Source organism: Bos mutus, chromosome 11 (assembly GCF_027580195.1).
Source record: "Bos mutus isolate GX-2022 chromosome 11, NWIPB_WYAK_1.1, whole genome shotgun sequence".
Classification (NCBI taxonomy): Eukaryota; Metazoa; Chordata; class Mammalia; order Artiodactyla; family Bovidae; genus Bos; species Bos mutus.
Window position 1 is genome coordinate 103,916,959 of NC_091627.1, and position 14,708 is coordinate 103,931,666.

Here is a 14,708-nt window from a genome sequence, read left to right on the forward strand (position 1 = left end):
GGAATGTGGGATCTTAGTTCCCTGACAAGGGATCAAACCTGTGTCTCCTGCAGTGGAAGCACAGAGTCTTAACCACCGGACAGCCAGGGAAGTCCCTGGGGGTGCTTTTAAACAAGGCTGATGCAGGGCTCCACCCCAGGCCACTGGAATCAAGGTCTCTGGGGGCAGGTCTGGGTACAGGTATTCATTAACACGACTCAGGCAATAATAATGCACAGCTGGTTGGTCGCAACTGGTCAGAAACAAGAGAGAAGGCTCCTCCACATTCGACCTCGGCCATCCTCCTGAGTCCCCGCTTCCTCCGGGCCAGCCAGCTGCACCGGCCTGTTGCAGACCAGAAGTCGTCAGGAAATTCCCTGCAAACTCTAATTAATCATCAACGCTGTAATATGATCCTGGCCGCATGACAAAGGGACCTGCCGAATATCTTTGGGAAACCTGTCCCCTGGCCTTCTTCAGATCCAAGGACCCATGCCTGAGGAGCCCAGGCGGATGGGGGCCCAGATCTGCTCTCAGGCTGGTAAGTGCGAGCCCTGAGCTTTGTGCCTGGACCAGAAGGACAAGAGCAGAGGGGTGCTCTGTGTTTTCTGGGGTGGAAGACTCAGGAGATAGAGGTATAGTCAGTGGAAATATTGCTCAGAAGGAGTTTCTGATCCAGGCCAGGCTGCCCTAGGCAGTGAGCTGTTATGAGGCTGGGAGGTAGTGAAAACTTCCTTTCTCTGCAAGAACCCAATAGAGGCCGAGGAACTCGGGCCACAATCCCTGAAGTGATGCAAAGACCCTTATGACCCATTTGCCTTTCAGATCCTGTTGTGCGAGAGAAGACTGGCTGGGATGGGAAAGAGGGTAGAGTTTAGGGGGCCTGGTGGAAGACCAGGGTCCCAGCTCGCCTTCACAGAGCTGTGGGGACCTTTTCTGCCCAGTCACTTCTCCCTGGAGGCTGTTTCCTCATCCGCAGGCTGGGGGCCAATGCCCCCATCCTGCCGGTTACAGAGCTGCCAGAAGCACAGACCACAGGGTCACCAGGCTCAGTGGCTCTCTGCCAGTCTCACCTGAGGTCACAACTTTGCCTTAGTGTGTGGGGCGGGGATTGGAGAGCTGGGTCTCTTACGACTACTAGAGATCTGGACCACACATCCCTGCTCCCAGAGCCTGAACTCTGCTCCTTCCCAAGCAGAAGGACCCATAGCTCTTGACTCCGTAGTAACCATAGTAACCTAGGTTCCCGGGCACCAGCAGCAGGGGGCACCTGGATCAAGGGGCTGGGGTGGGCCAAGCCACCACTGCCAATGCTGCAGCAGCAGCTAGTGTTTGGATTTCCGGGCAGTGCTGCTGCCATGGAGGCAGCGCAGGATGCAGGGTGAGGAGCTGGGCCGGGGCTCCCTGACTTCCAGCTGCACAACCACCTCCCTGAGCTCAGTTTCCTCCGAGTGCTTCCCTGGCGGGTGGCCGGGAGTCTGTAAGGCACTTGATAGGTGTCAGGAGAGGCTTGGTGACTGGAGGGGTGTGAGGATGAAGATGAAGATCTGGGGAGGTCCTCACTGAGCCTGGTCATTTACATTCCAAGAGCCTTGCTGCAAATTCTCTGGTTGGAATCCGCCTGTCCAGAGGGCAGGACACCCAAAAGGCCATGACTGTGCTCCCTGCTCCCCAGCCACCCAGGGGGCCCTTATTGCCAAGCCAGTGCACAGTGGGGGCCTAGGGGAGGCAGGCGGAGTAGTTGGGGAGGGTCCCCCATGGGCAACTCCGCCTCAGGAGCCTCAGGATGCTGCCTGAAAGTGGGGCTGATGAGAATAGCCACCTGCAGGCATAAAATGCTCAGAACTCCCTGCCCAGCTGGCTGGGGACAAGCCTACTTGCAGGGCCACACTTGGCCAGTGCCCACCTCTGCCTCGCCCCAACCCAGGAGCAAGCTGGACTGGGTCATCTGGGTCAAAGAACGGGAGGAGCCCTGCCAGCCAGCCTTGAAGAAGGGGTACTATCCAGAGCCAGCCCCAAACTCAGGCACAGAGCCCCGTGCAAAGCAGAGGAAGGGGCCCCGTGGGCAGATGCAGTTCTGCCAGACTGGCAGTACACGGGTGGCTGTCATTGCCACTCAACCTTGGCTTTTTGCCGTGAACAACTAACACAGTCGTACAGGACCTCACATGTGGAAAGGCTGACCCCCAAGGAGCCCTGTGTGCCTTTCGAGGGCCACACTCAGGCCACTGCTGAGACAGTGAGTGGAGCCCGGACGGGCAGCTGGGAGAAGCAGCACAGTCCGCTGGGCCCTGGTGTCCTGTGCAGCACTGTGACCCCCTCGGCCTCCCTCCTCTAACTGGTGACATGAGGACATAGCCCCCACGGGCCAGTGGGAAACTCCTGAGACAGGGGTAAGCTTTGCAAACTGTCAAATTCCTGTAGAGGACTAGGTCTGCTGCTCCTAGGGTCCTCAGGGCCCGCTGCCCTGCTGAGGGACGCACGCACCCAGCAATCCCATCAGTCGAGTCTTTGGCTCCTGCCCCACTGCTCCCAGAGCCGGTGGAGGTCAGGGATGGACTCGCTGTGACCTTGAGGGTGTGCCTGACCAAATCGAGCCTCCCCTCCTGGTGCCTGGCTGACACCTTGCAAACATATGCGTGTCAGAGAGGAGGGCAGGGATTGTGTGCCCCCTGCATTGACTGGAAGCGTGGAGTCTTAACCACTGGACCACCAGGGAAGTTCCCTGGCTCAAGTTTTGATTGAATTCATCTCTTTATATTTTCAGCCTCCCTCCTCCAACCCAGAGAAAGCAGGGTCAGGAGGGGAGAGGGAGAGAGCTAAGGCCTGCGGAGCTGGCTAAGCGCCCTTCTTGGGGCAGGAAGCTCCACCAGCTTCCTTCAGGCCTCTGGGACTGAGAGGAAGGGCTGCCCAGCAAGGAGCTTTCCCGTCCCAGCTGCCAAGTGGAGGCAAGTCAGGAAGTCCCCTGCTTTCAAAGCGTACCCAGGCCTTGGCTGGGCCCAGCTCACAATTCTGAGGGGCTGAGCTGGGACCCCTTTTCCGGGTTTCACACCGTCACTACTTTGGGAGTTACCAGGCTCCTTCTCTTGCCTGGAAAATCCCATGGACGGAGGAGCCTGATGGACTGCAATTCATGAGGTCGAGAAGAGTCGGACACGACTGAGCGACTTCACTTTCACTTTTCACTTTCTTGCACTGGAGAAGGAAATGGTAGCCCACTCCGGTGTTCTTGCCTGGAGAATCCCAGGGACAGGGGAACCTGGTGGGCTGCCATCTCTGGGGTCGCACAGAGTCGGACACGACTGAAGTGACTTAGCAGCAGCAGCAGGCTCCTTCTTTCTCTCCCAGGATGAGAGAAGTCACTCTTACTTGGGGGTGAGGCCGGTTCTCTGTGGCAAAGTCAGAAAGTCACACAAGCAGACTGGAAAACTCAGCCGCCGCCCACCCCCCACCCCACCCTGCAGAATTAGAGCCGACCACAAACAGCATGCCAGCCCATCTCCTCTCAGCCTGTTTCTAGATACAGACGGGCTATACACGTGTAAATGTGTGAGTGATACACGTATAAATGCATGTGTCAAGCAAAAGCAACCTGCTCTCTTTAGTTAATGGCAATAACAACCATCACCAGGTATCCAGATCGTCAACAGTTCCTTTAATTTTTACAACATCCCTAAGGGAGGGAGGGATTCCCTGGTGGCTTAAGTGGTAAACAATCTGCCTGTAATGCAGGAAACCAGGAATGGATCCCTGGGTTGGGAAGATCCCATGGCAACCCAATTCCAGTATTCTTGCCTGGAAAATTCCATGGACAGAGGCGCCTGGTGGGCTACAGTCCATAGCTCTCAAAGAGTCGGACAGGACTCTGACTAAGCAGCAGCAAGGGAGGGAAACTGAGGCTTGGCAAGAGTCAGGAGAGAACTATGATCCCAGAAGGCAAAGCGGGTTCCCCACTGGTTCTAAGAAGGTCTCTGGAGTGGGGATGGGGGGAGAGCAGGGACAGTGTCCCCAGGGACATGGGTTGGTGGAAATGCCCCTTTCCCCTGGTGGGGAGGGCTCCAGCCCACCTGCATTGACGCCCCCGCCCCCTCCGCAGATGCCGAGTCTCCCCGAGAGGCGCTGCGCTTCCATGCCCAGGCGGTGGGCGCACAGGTGCGCCTGGATGCTGAGCGGAGCACCGCGTACAGGCGCGCCACGTTCCACGACGGCATCGTGTTCAGCCAGCGGCCGGTGCGGCCGGGAGAGCGCGTGGCGCTGCGCTTGCTGTGGCACGAGCACGGCTGGCTGGGCGGCCTCCGCGTGGGCTTCACGCGCCTGGACCCCGCGCGCGTGTCCGCGCCCAGCCTGCCGCCCTTCTTGTGCCCGGACCTGGAGCAGCAGAGTCAGACCTGGGCGGCCATGCTGCCTGACGGCCGCTCGAGCCCGGGGGACGTGGTGCGCTTCTGGGTGAACCGCCGGGGCCAGATCTTCGCCCAGGTCAACTCGGGGCCCCAGCGGCGGCTGCGCGAGGGCGTGCTCATGGGTGCCCCGCTCTGGGCCGTGATGGACCTGTACGGGACCGCCAAGGCCATCGAGCTGCTAGGTGAGGCCAGGGCTGGGGACCCAGGCACCGTCCCTGGGAATGCGGGCGGGGGAGGCGGCGGCTCCGGTGGTACCTCACCCGCATAGAGAGTCGGGGGAACTGTTGTTTCTTTCATATGGAGTTTTTCCATCAGCTTCTGTCGGGGTATGAAGATGTTCGCTGGGGACCAGCCCCAGTCATAGGGAGGGCAACCCTGTTTTGAAGAACGAGAAGGCATGCCCAGCACCCCAAACATGTGTCAGAGCAGTAGTCCCTACTTTGTGGCACCAGGGGCCGGTTTCGTGGGAGACAGCTTTTCCACAGGAGGGGTGAGGGAAATGGTTTCGGGGTGATTCAAGCGCATTGCATTTCTTGTGCACGTTATTTCTATTATTATTCCATCAGCTCCACCTCAGATCATGAGGCAACAGATCCCGGAGGTTGGGGACCCCTATGTGTTAGAGGGCTGGTCTCATTTACAAAAAAAATATATTCGGGGTGGTTTGGGTTTTGCAGTCAAAGTAGAAGTGTGCTGCAGACACGGGTTGGCAACAAAGGGAACATAAGTGTGCGAGTTAGAGGTGGGCAAGAAGGCAGCCTGGTGGGGGCAAAGGTGAGATGTTCAGGCACCCAGTGGGGAAATGAGGACCACCTGAAAGGAGAGTGGATTTCAGAGGAGCAAGGGATACAGGGAGACTCATAAACAGAAGTGCTGGCATGCCTGGGCAGTGTTCCAGGGGCCTGCACAAGCATTCCAGTCCCCACCGCCCCGTGTGTTTGCTTTTCAAACTGCTTGTCACAGCTGCTCGAGCCTCATCCCTGGGGACCCTGACTCGGTGGCCCGGAGGGCCCAGGCCCTGTTTTCCCACCTCCTCGGGGATTCTGTTGCACACCCGGTTTGGGGGCGGTGACTGATGCTGAAGATCTCTGCTCAGGCAGTGGCAGTGGGGCAGAGAGGAGCTGTCTGAAGGAAACGTGGATTAGGATGGAAAAGCTGCAGGTCCACAAATTCTCTGCTGGGTCCCACTGGTAAAGGGGTGGCCAGGACAGGGCTGGACCCCGGCTTGGAGCTGCAGCACTGCAACCCAGAGAAGAAAGGAGGTGGACGCTGTGCTTTGGAGGCAGGGACTGGGGAGGTGGGTTGAATGGAAACACCCTGACTGCTTTCCCCAGGTCTTGACTTTCCCTTTCTGCCTTAGATCCTACAGCCAACGGCTTCCCCACAACGACGCCAAGGGGCCTCAGTGATGAGGCTCTGCCTGGGCCCAAAGGTGAGTGGCTTCCCTGAGCGCCAGGGACTCCCCAGGGCTCCAGAGCTAGGGAAGCTGGGTGAGACCCCAGCCCTGGGAACTCAGTTATGTCTTCCCAAATGCCATCAAGTCTCCCACAGCTCTAGGCCGAAACCTAAAAGCCATGTAACAGTTTTGCCTTCTAGGACGTTGGCTGGCTTCATAAGTTACCAGGCACACTCATGAACAGATGTTATTTTGTGTGCCTGCTTTTAAAAGAGCACTCCCTGTTCACAGGAAAAAAAAAAAAAACTTTGCCAAGCAGAAATAAAATACATATTCAAGGATAAAAAAGGAAGTGAAAAAAAAAAAAACACACACACACCTCCCAAACTTCACATTGCCCATTAGGTAGATTTCCTCCTGGTATTTGTAATCATATATATATATATACGGGCGGGAGTGGAGGAGGGTGTTTCCCAGGTAGCACTTGTGGTAAAGAATCTGCCTGCCAATGCAGGAGATGGTAGAAACATGCATTTGATCCCTGGGTTGGAAAGATCCCCTGGAAGAGGGCATGGCTACCCATTCCAGTGTTCTTGACTGGTGAATCCTGGGGACCGAGGAGCCTGGCAGGCTGTAGTCCATGGGGTCGCAGAGTCAGACACCACTGAAGTGACTAAGCACAGCACACCACACATGGGGAATTATCTGTGCTTGTTTTCCTTTTTTCTAAATTGGAATCTTATGCTGTGCATGTATGGGCCTGACAATTTTCTTCCTAACCTTTTCCACTGATTGCATGATGAGCATTCTCTTATGAGGTAGTCTTCTTCATACTCGGACCACGTACTTCTCTGTCCTGTGGCGATATGAGTGGGCTGCCCCCTCATGGCCCCCTGGCACCCCTGACCTGTGTTGTCCCCTTTCCCTGCCCTAGCAGGAGAAGAGTGTGCCATCTGCTTCCACCAGGTTGCCAACACCTGCCTAGTCCCCTGTGGCCACACACACTTCTGCAGCTCCTGTGCCTGGAGGGTCTTCAGGGACACGGCCAGATGCCCCATGTGTCGCTGGGAGATCAAGGCGGTGGCCCCAGCTTGGGACCCTCTTGTTCTGGGTGCTGGAGATGGCCTCCTGGTATAGGTGCAGAGCTCTGAGCCCGGCCTCTGCCGACGGAGGAGGTGCAGCTCTGCCGTCCTTATGGAGAGGAGTTGGCGATGCTGGTCAGCAGCAGGCGTGGCGGAGAGACGGCTCAAGGTCACAATGGCTCTACCCCTGCTCAGCAAGTTAGGGCCAGAGGAGCCAGGAGACGCCCTTTTCTGCCCACACCGGAACTACCTCCCTGGCTGGAGAAGGTGGCTGGCAATGGGCCAGCCAGGATCTCGCCCCTCTGCTTTGTCCCAGATTCATTGCTATGTGCCGAGGCTTTTAACTAGCCTTGGGGTTCAGCCACCATGGACCTGGCAACCCGTGGTACACCTAAGTCCAAGGAGTTCCAAGAACCCACCTGTGTCAGTGAGAAGGGCCTTTGTGTAGACAGGGAGGCTTGATCCCTGGTTTTATGCCTGAGGAAGTTAAGGCATATGTGCGTGTCTGGTGAAGCCTTGCCCACCTAGGGTATTGAGGAGCCTGGACCAGATGCAGGGAGCAGCTGGGTGGAATTTTTTTTTTTGATTGAAGTATAGTTGATGTACAATATTGTATAAGTTACAGATGTACTGTTTAGTCATAATTTTTAAAGGTTATACTCCATTTGTCGTTATTATAAGACTCTTGGCTATATTCCCCTGTTGCGCAATGTATCCTTGTAGCTTACTTTATATCTAGTAGTTTGTACCTCTCAATCCCTACCCCTAAATTGCCTCTCCCCTGTTCCCTCTCCCCACTAGTAACCCCACATTTTGGTGTACTCATAAGGGGAGGGGCGCTCAGGGCCTTTCGACTCCATTATCTTGGCCTCTGTCTACCTGGTAGAATGTTCACAGTCTGTAGGGAAGCTAGGTCACTTCTACAAGTTCTCTGAGGACTTCCCTGGTCGTTCAGTGGTTAAGAATCTGCCTGCCAATGCAGGAGACACCAGTTCGATCCCTGGTCTGGGAATTAAGATCCCACATGCCGTGGAACCACTTGGCCCTTGGACTGCGACTACTGAGCCCACACGTTCTAGAACCCTTGAGCCACAACTGCTGAAGCCCATGCGCCCTAGAGCCCGTGCTCCACACGAGAAGCTACCGCAACGAGAAGCCTCTGCACCACAACTAGAGAGCAGCCCCAATTCACGACAAATAGAGAAAGCCCGCTCTCAGCAACCAAGAGCCGTGCACTGTGACAGAACCCCAGTGCAGCCATACATAAACAAGTAAAGAGATAAATAGAAACTAATTAATTAAAAACAAGTCCTCTGTAAAGGGGATCAGCAGTCAGCTGCCCCACCTTCCTTGCCCGGCAGTCATGAGATCCCAGCAAAACTGTGCATCTGAAGTCGAGCGGACCCTTCAGAGTGCACTGTTCTTGTGCTTACTGCCTTGCAATTTCTGAGATATCAAAATAAACTTTGTCTCTCATGAGTGATCTCATAACGTGTACGTCCCCTTTGTTGCCATCAGCAGGAATGAGCAGGGTTGGGAGCTGGTCAGGATGCAGGGGCTTGGGGCCATGCCTTCCTATCCCTCACAGGCACACCCTGGCCTTGCAGTGAGAGGGGCCTGGGCGCTCAGGCCTGTGGACTCTGTTCTGCTGAGCAGGTGAACAGGATGAGCCTACAGCTCCAGCCTTAAAGTTACAACCAGGCCCTGCCCTTGCCACCTTTGACTTGTGAGGCCTTCCTGGAGTCTCTGCCCCTGAGTGTAGCAGTGACTTGACCTGGGAACCCCAATCAGCAGGTGTCTGTGGTGGGGATAGGCGGGGAAGACAAGTTGTACCTGTTACATTGCTGGTGTTCCTACTTCGTGGCTGGTGTGAAAGAGCACTAAAAGGGAGTTGGACCTATATGACGTCCCAAGTCATGGTGATGGGCACCTCCACAAGCCATGTCCCCACGCTGTGGCCAGCCAGAGGGTCAGGACTTTGGGTGTGGAAAGTCAAATGTTAGTCACTCAGTCATGTGCAATGCTTTGCAACCCCATGGACTGTAGCCCGCCAGGCTCCTCTGTCCATGGAGTTCTCCAGACAAGAACACTGAAGTGGGTTTCCATCCCCTTCTCCAGGGGATCTTCCTGACCTGGGTCTCCCTAGTTGCAGGCAGGTTCTTTACCGTCTGAGCCACCAGGGAAGCTCGGGTGTAGTAACCCCCGGAAGAGCTTCCATTCTGGAGTAGGATCCCCTCTCTGCTGCCCAGGAGTTGCTCTGACCTTGGTTATGTGACTTGGACATCTGGGAGCCTCAATTTCTTCATCTGTAACATGGAAATAAGATAATTTTGTTTGCTGATATGTTGTTAGGATAATGGGTATGAATGAAACTTGTAGCTTAGAGGAAGTACTCAGAATATGGCAACTTTCTTTCTCTGGGAAAGGCAGCTCCCAGGGGAAGCAGCCAGAGGTGGGCTGGCTGTCAGGGTACTGGGTATGAATCTTGACGGCTCACCGACTTTTACCGAAGGCCCCATATCACCCCAGTTCTACACTTCTCATACTTCTTCAGTTCAGTTCAGTCGCTCAGTCGTGTCCGACTGTTTGTGACCCCATGAACTGCAGCACGCCAGGCCTCCCTGTCCATCACCAACTCCCAGAGTTCACCCAAACCCATGTCCATCAAGTCGGTGATGCCATCCAACCATCTCATCCTCTGTCGTCCCCTTCTCCTCCTGCCCTCAATCTTTCCCAGCATCAGAGTCTTTTCAAATGAGTCAGCTCTTCACATCAGGTGGCCAAAGTATTGGAGTTTCAGCTTCAGTATCAGTCCTTCCAATGAACACCCAGGACTGATCTCCTTTAGAATGGACTGGGTGGACCTCCTTTCAGTCCAAGGGACTCTCAAGAGTCTTCTCCAACACCACAGTTCAAAAGCATCAATTCTTCGGTGCTCAGCTTTCTTCACAGTCCAGCTCTCACATCTATACATGACCACTGGGAAAACCATAGCCTTGACTAGACGGACCTTTGTGGACAAAGTAATGTCTCTGCTTTTTAATATGCTGTCTAGGTTGGTCATAACTTTCCTTCCAAGGAGTAAGCATCTTTTAATTTCATGGCTGTGGTCACCATCTGCAGTGATTTTGGAACCCCCAAAAATAAAGTCTGACACTGTTTCCAGTGTTTCTTACTCCATGTAAAACCACTAAACTTTAGGCATATCTCTGAGACATAAGAGAGCAACCAGGAGACGAGACACCTCACCCCCTGAATCCTTATGCTGTGTAAATCCTTTGATCTAGTTATTTATAAACCAAAAGCAAATGTTTCCTTAAGCTAGATTAAAGTCATTATTCTTGTTCATCATAAAAGACAGATTTGGCTTCTTCTACTCAGGTGTAGCTATATTAGTATCAGATAAACTAGAATTTAAGGAAAAAAAAGATTAAAGGGGATAAAGAGAGAATCCAACTAGAGATTATCTTATTAAGTGAAGTAAGTCAGAAAGAGAAAGACAAATACCATATAATATCACTTATATGTGGAACCTAAAATATGACAAATGAACCTGTCTTTGAACAGACACAGAGGTAGAGAACAGACTAGTGGTCCTGAGGGGGTGGGGGAGGGATGGAGCAGGAGGTCGAGGTGAGCAGAGGTAAGCTTTTATATGCAGTACTCTTGCCGGGAAAATCCTATGGATGGAGGAGCCTGGTGGGCTGCAGTCCATGGGGTCATTAAGGGTCGGATATGACTGAGTGACTTCACTTTCACTTTTCACTTTCATGCATTGGAGAAGGAAATGGCAACCCACTCCAGTGTTCTTGCCTGGAGAATCCCAGGGACGGGGGAGCCTGGTGGGCTGCCGTCTATGGGGTTGCACGGGGTCGCACAGAGTCAGACGTGACTGAAGTGACTTAGCGGCAGCAGCAGCAGATAAACAATAGGGTCCCACTGTACAGCACAGAGAGCTACGTTCCATATCCTAAGATAAACCGCAATGGAAAGGAATATTTCGTTCTAGAGTAGGATCAGATTCTTAAAAGAGAATGTGTGTGTACATATACACATATAATTGAATCATTTTGTTGTACAGCAGTAATTAACACAACATTGTAAATCAACTAATACTTCAATTTTAAAAATTTAAAACATGATTAAAAAAGAATTATTCATAATAACACCAAAGTGGAAACAATCCAAATGTCCATCACCTGATGAATGAACAAATGTGGTCTTCCCACACAATGAGATGCTTTTTGACAATAAAAAAAAGGAATGAAGTGCTGATTCATGCTACAACATGGATGAAGCCTGAAAACATGCTAAGAGTGGGAAGCCAGTCACAAACGGCCACATATAGCATGATTTTATTCCTGTGAAATGTCGAGAATAGACAGATCCATAGAGACAGAAGTAGATTAGTATAGGGGCTGCAAAGAGGAAGAATGGGGAGTGGCAACTAAGTGGTATGGGGTTTCTTTTAGGGTTCTAAAATTGATTTTTCTAATGGCTGCACAACTTTGTGAATATACCAAAAACCACTGGACTGCCCACTTTAAAGAGGCGGATATGTGAGTTGCATCCAATTTTTAAATTATGCAAAAAAACCCCACACCAAAATAGATGAATAAAGATGTGCTAGTAGAAGAAAAGGAAGGGAATATTAGCCCTGGGAGGAAAAGCTTCACACAGGAAGTGACTTTTAAACTGTTTTTATAGGTCTGAACTTGAAAGCAGACAGGAGGGGAAAGAGGCATTCCACACAGTGGGCACAGCACACACAAGTGCAGGACGCGTCCCAGGCATCATGGGATGGTCCACTGGCCAAGGCAGAGGGAGCAGGGAGCACAGAGAGCCCAGAGGACGGTGGGCTGGAGCTGGCCGTGGCACACTCTGCCTGCCGTTGAGTGGCTGCAGTGGGCGCCCTTGAGGTCTAGGCTGGCTGCAGGAAGGTGCCATGTCAGCAGGCCCCTCTCACCTCAGTCAAACACATTCTGCTTGCGAGGCATCTGAGAAACAGGCCCCAAGTTTCCCTTTCCTAGAAGTCCAAGATTTGTAGGTAGTGGTGATAAGGAGTCCCTGGATCAAAGAAGAGGGGATGTGTACTGAATTGTCATCACAAGGGTAATACAGAGTGAAAGGAAAGTAAAAGCACAACCAAGGCTTTCCAGTGTTGGCTCTGCTGAAGCGGACTCGCTATGGGGCTTTCCCAGGGACTGAGAAAAATTCCCTTGCTCATGTGACTTTCAGATGGCTTCCCGTTAGACCACGTAAGGTCTGAGACAACAGTCTGGGTAATAACAAGCCCTCCCTCCAGGGACCAGGACTACCATGTCCCCTGTCCGACCCCAGCCCCTTACACGGCCCCAGCATGCGGTCTTCAGTGCTAGCCGCAACCACCCCCGCCCCCGCCCCGCCCCGCCCCAGCATTATTGCCTAAGTGATATCTGCTTTCCCCACTCTACGCACACAAGCAGAGGCCTCCTGGCTGCTGATAATCTGCTCAGGAACTTCCACTTGGAAGAAGTCCATGAGCAAAGGCAGGAAGGGCAGTAGGGGAGAATCCCTGAGCCTGTGGCTGAGTTGGGAGAATGAGGTGCCATCGCGCTCTTCCATGGACCTGCACACCACACCCATGTCCTGTCTTCCAGCTGCCCTGCTCCCCCTCCCCTTTGTTTGAAGGAGGAGAAAATAGGGGTCCCCTCATGAGCCTGGTGGTGCTGACTCTGATCCTCTGCGTCAGCCTGCCTGTCCCTCTCGGTCTATTTGAAGTAAGTAAGCCATGACAGATGGTAATGTCCCCATTTTACAGCTAGAAAAACTGAGGCCCAGAGACCACTCAGCAGTTCATGGTGTGGTCAGGACTAGATCCCAAACCCCTGGATCCCAGCCAAGGGACTCCTCTGCCTCAAGCTTTACCGTTTATGGTTTGACATAAATGTAGATCACCTAGTAAATACCATCTCTTTATCCCCTCCAAGTTCCCAACAAAATGGGCACAGTTTGCCCAGTCTCACCCACAGGAGGCAGGGCCTGGGAGCCAGCCTTGAGTACCTGTGTGCCCACACTGGTCAGCCCACCACAACACAAGGGCCTGTGCAGCCCACCTGGGGGCACTCCTAGAGCGTGTGACTCTGGTGAGCGGAGGGGACTGTGCTGCTGGACACCACAGGGTATGTCCTGCATAAGAGCACTTCTCCAGGATCAGGAAACAACCTGCCTACCCGATACATGGAAACAAAAACAGGGACTCGGGCAAACTGAGCCAACAGAGGACTATGTTCCAAGTAAAGGAGCGAGACAAAACCCCAGAAGAACTAAGCAAGGTGGAAAACTTCCCTGACGGGAAGCAGATAGGAATCTGCCTGCCAACTCATGGGACACAAGTTTGATCCCTAGTCCAGGAAGATGCCACGTGCTGTGGAGCAGCTAAGCCTGCGCCACAACTACTGAGCCCACACTCGAGAGCCTGCACACCACCACCACACTGAGGCCCACGCACCGAGAGCCCTGCTCTGCAACAAAGGGTAGCCTCGCTCACCACAGCTAGGGAAAGTGAGAGTGCTTGTCACTCAGTCGTGTCCCACTCTCTGTGACCCCATGAACTGTAGCCTGCCAAGCTCATCTGTCCATGGGAGTCTCCAGGCAAGAATACTGGGGTGGGTAGCCATTCCCTTCTCCAGGGGATCTTCCCAACCCAGGGATCGAACCTGGGTCTCCTACATTGCAGGCAGATTCTTTGCCATCTGAGCCATCTGGGAAGACCCATAACTAGAGAAAGCCCTTGCAAAGCAACAAAGACTCAATATAGCCAAAAATAAATACTTTTTTAAAAAAAAGAATTCAAAATAATGGTCAGAAAGATGCTCAGTGAACTTGGGAGAAAGATGAGGAGCACAGTGAGAGATTTAAAAAAAAAAGTTACAGAGCTGAAGAATACAACAGCTGAAATTAAAAATACACTGGAAGGAATCAACATCAGGCCACTTGAGGCAAAGAGCTGACTCATTTGAAAAGACCCTGATGCTGGGAAAGATTGAGGGCAGGAGGAGAAGTGGGCGACAGAGGATGAGATGGTTGGATGGCATCACCCTCTCAATGGACGTGAGTTTGAGCAAGCTCTGGGAGATGGTGAAGGACAGGGAAGCCTGGCGTGCTGCAGTCCATGGGGTCATGAAGAGTTGGACATGACTGAGCGACTGAACAACAACAGGGAACTAGATGCCACAGCTAAGACCCAGCTCAGCCAAATAAACAAACATTAAAAGGATAAGCCATCCTCCTGACACCAGTAAAAAGGCCAACTGCATCTGCCCCTCTCCCCGTTCCAGGTGAGAATCTGGCATTCTCCCCCCTTCTCCAGAGGCAGGTGGTTCCCTCTGTCACATCAGCCATGCTGTGGCCACCTTTCTCCCACTTCCTCAAGGCACCCAATTTCTGCACAGCCAGCCCTGGGATCCCCAGTGTTGGTAAGTTCAACAACGCATTAGCAACCTGGGTGCTGCACAGAAAGTCAGGTTTCCAGGGCCTGACAGTGAGAACACTTTCTCCCATGGGACTTAATACAGGGATCTAAGTTTATACAGGGGCTCCATCCATTAGGCAAATATTTTTGAGCATTTCATGCTCTGGGAATGCAGCAGCCAGGGCATGAGCCTGCAGGGGCTCAGAGAAGCAGCTTTGCGGGAGTGTCCGGGGGAACCTAAGTGTGGGTCTCTTATGTTTGCATTTGACCATGAACTTTAGATTCTCCAGTGTTGGTACAACCAGCATTACTGGGGTTTGGCTGACCTTAAGCTAAAACAACAGTGGTCTGTGTATCTTCCATTGAATTTTCCCAATTATTTGTTGAAATTTAAGACT

General features: G+C 53.0%; 1 protein-coding gene across 1 annotated transcript; it reads left to right on the plus strand.

The window, feature by feature from the left end:
- The first annotated feature begins 254 nt into the window (after positions 1-254).
- On the plus strand, positions 255-8,302 carry NEURL3 (neuralized E3 ubiquitin protein ligase 3). Its single transcript, XM_014476947.2, has 4 exons — positions 255-520; positions 4,076-4,561; positions 5,740-5,811; positions 6,713-8,302. Exons 1-4 carry the CDS (start codon positions 472-474, stop codon positions 6,910-6,912), a joined length of 807 nt encoding a protein of 268 aa, XP_014332433.2. The 5' UTR covers positions 255-471; the 3' UTR covers positions 6,913-8,302.
- Positions 8,303-14,708: the final 6,406 nt, after the last annotated feature.

What these genes read in the sequence shown, in the direction of transcription:
- NEURL3 (XM_014476947.2), top strand. Translation starts at nt 472, where the DNA reads ATGCCTGAGGAGCCCAGGCGGATGGGGGCCCAGATCTGCTCTCAGGCT. An exon ending in CCAGATCTGCTCTCAGGCTG is followed by an intron (nt 521 to 4,075) that starts GTAAGTGCGAGC and finishes CCCCCTCCGCAG; the next exon opens with ATGCCGAGTCTCCCCGAGAG. An exon ending in GGCTCTGCCTGGGCCCAAAG is followed by an intron (nt 5,812 to 6,712) that starts GTGAGTGGCTTC and finishes CTGCCCTAGCAG; the next exon opens with GAGAAGAGTGTGCCATCTGC.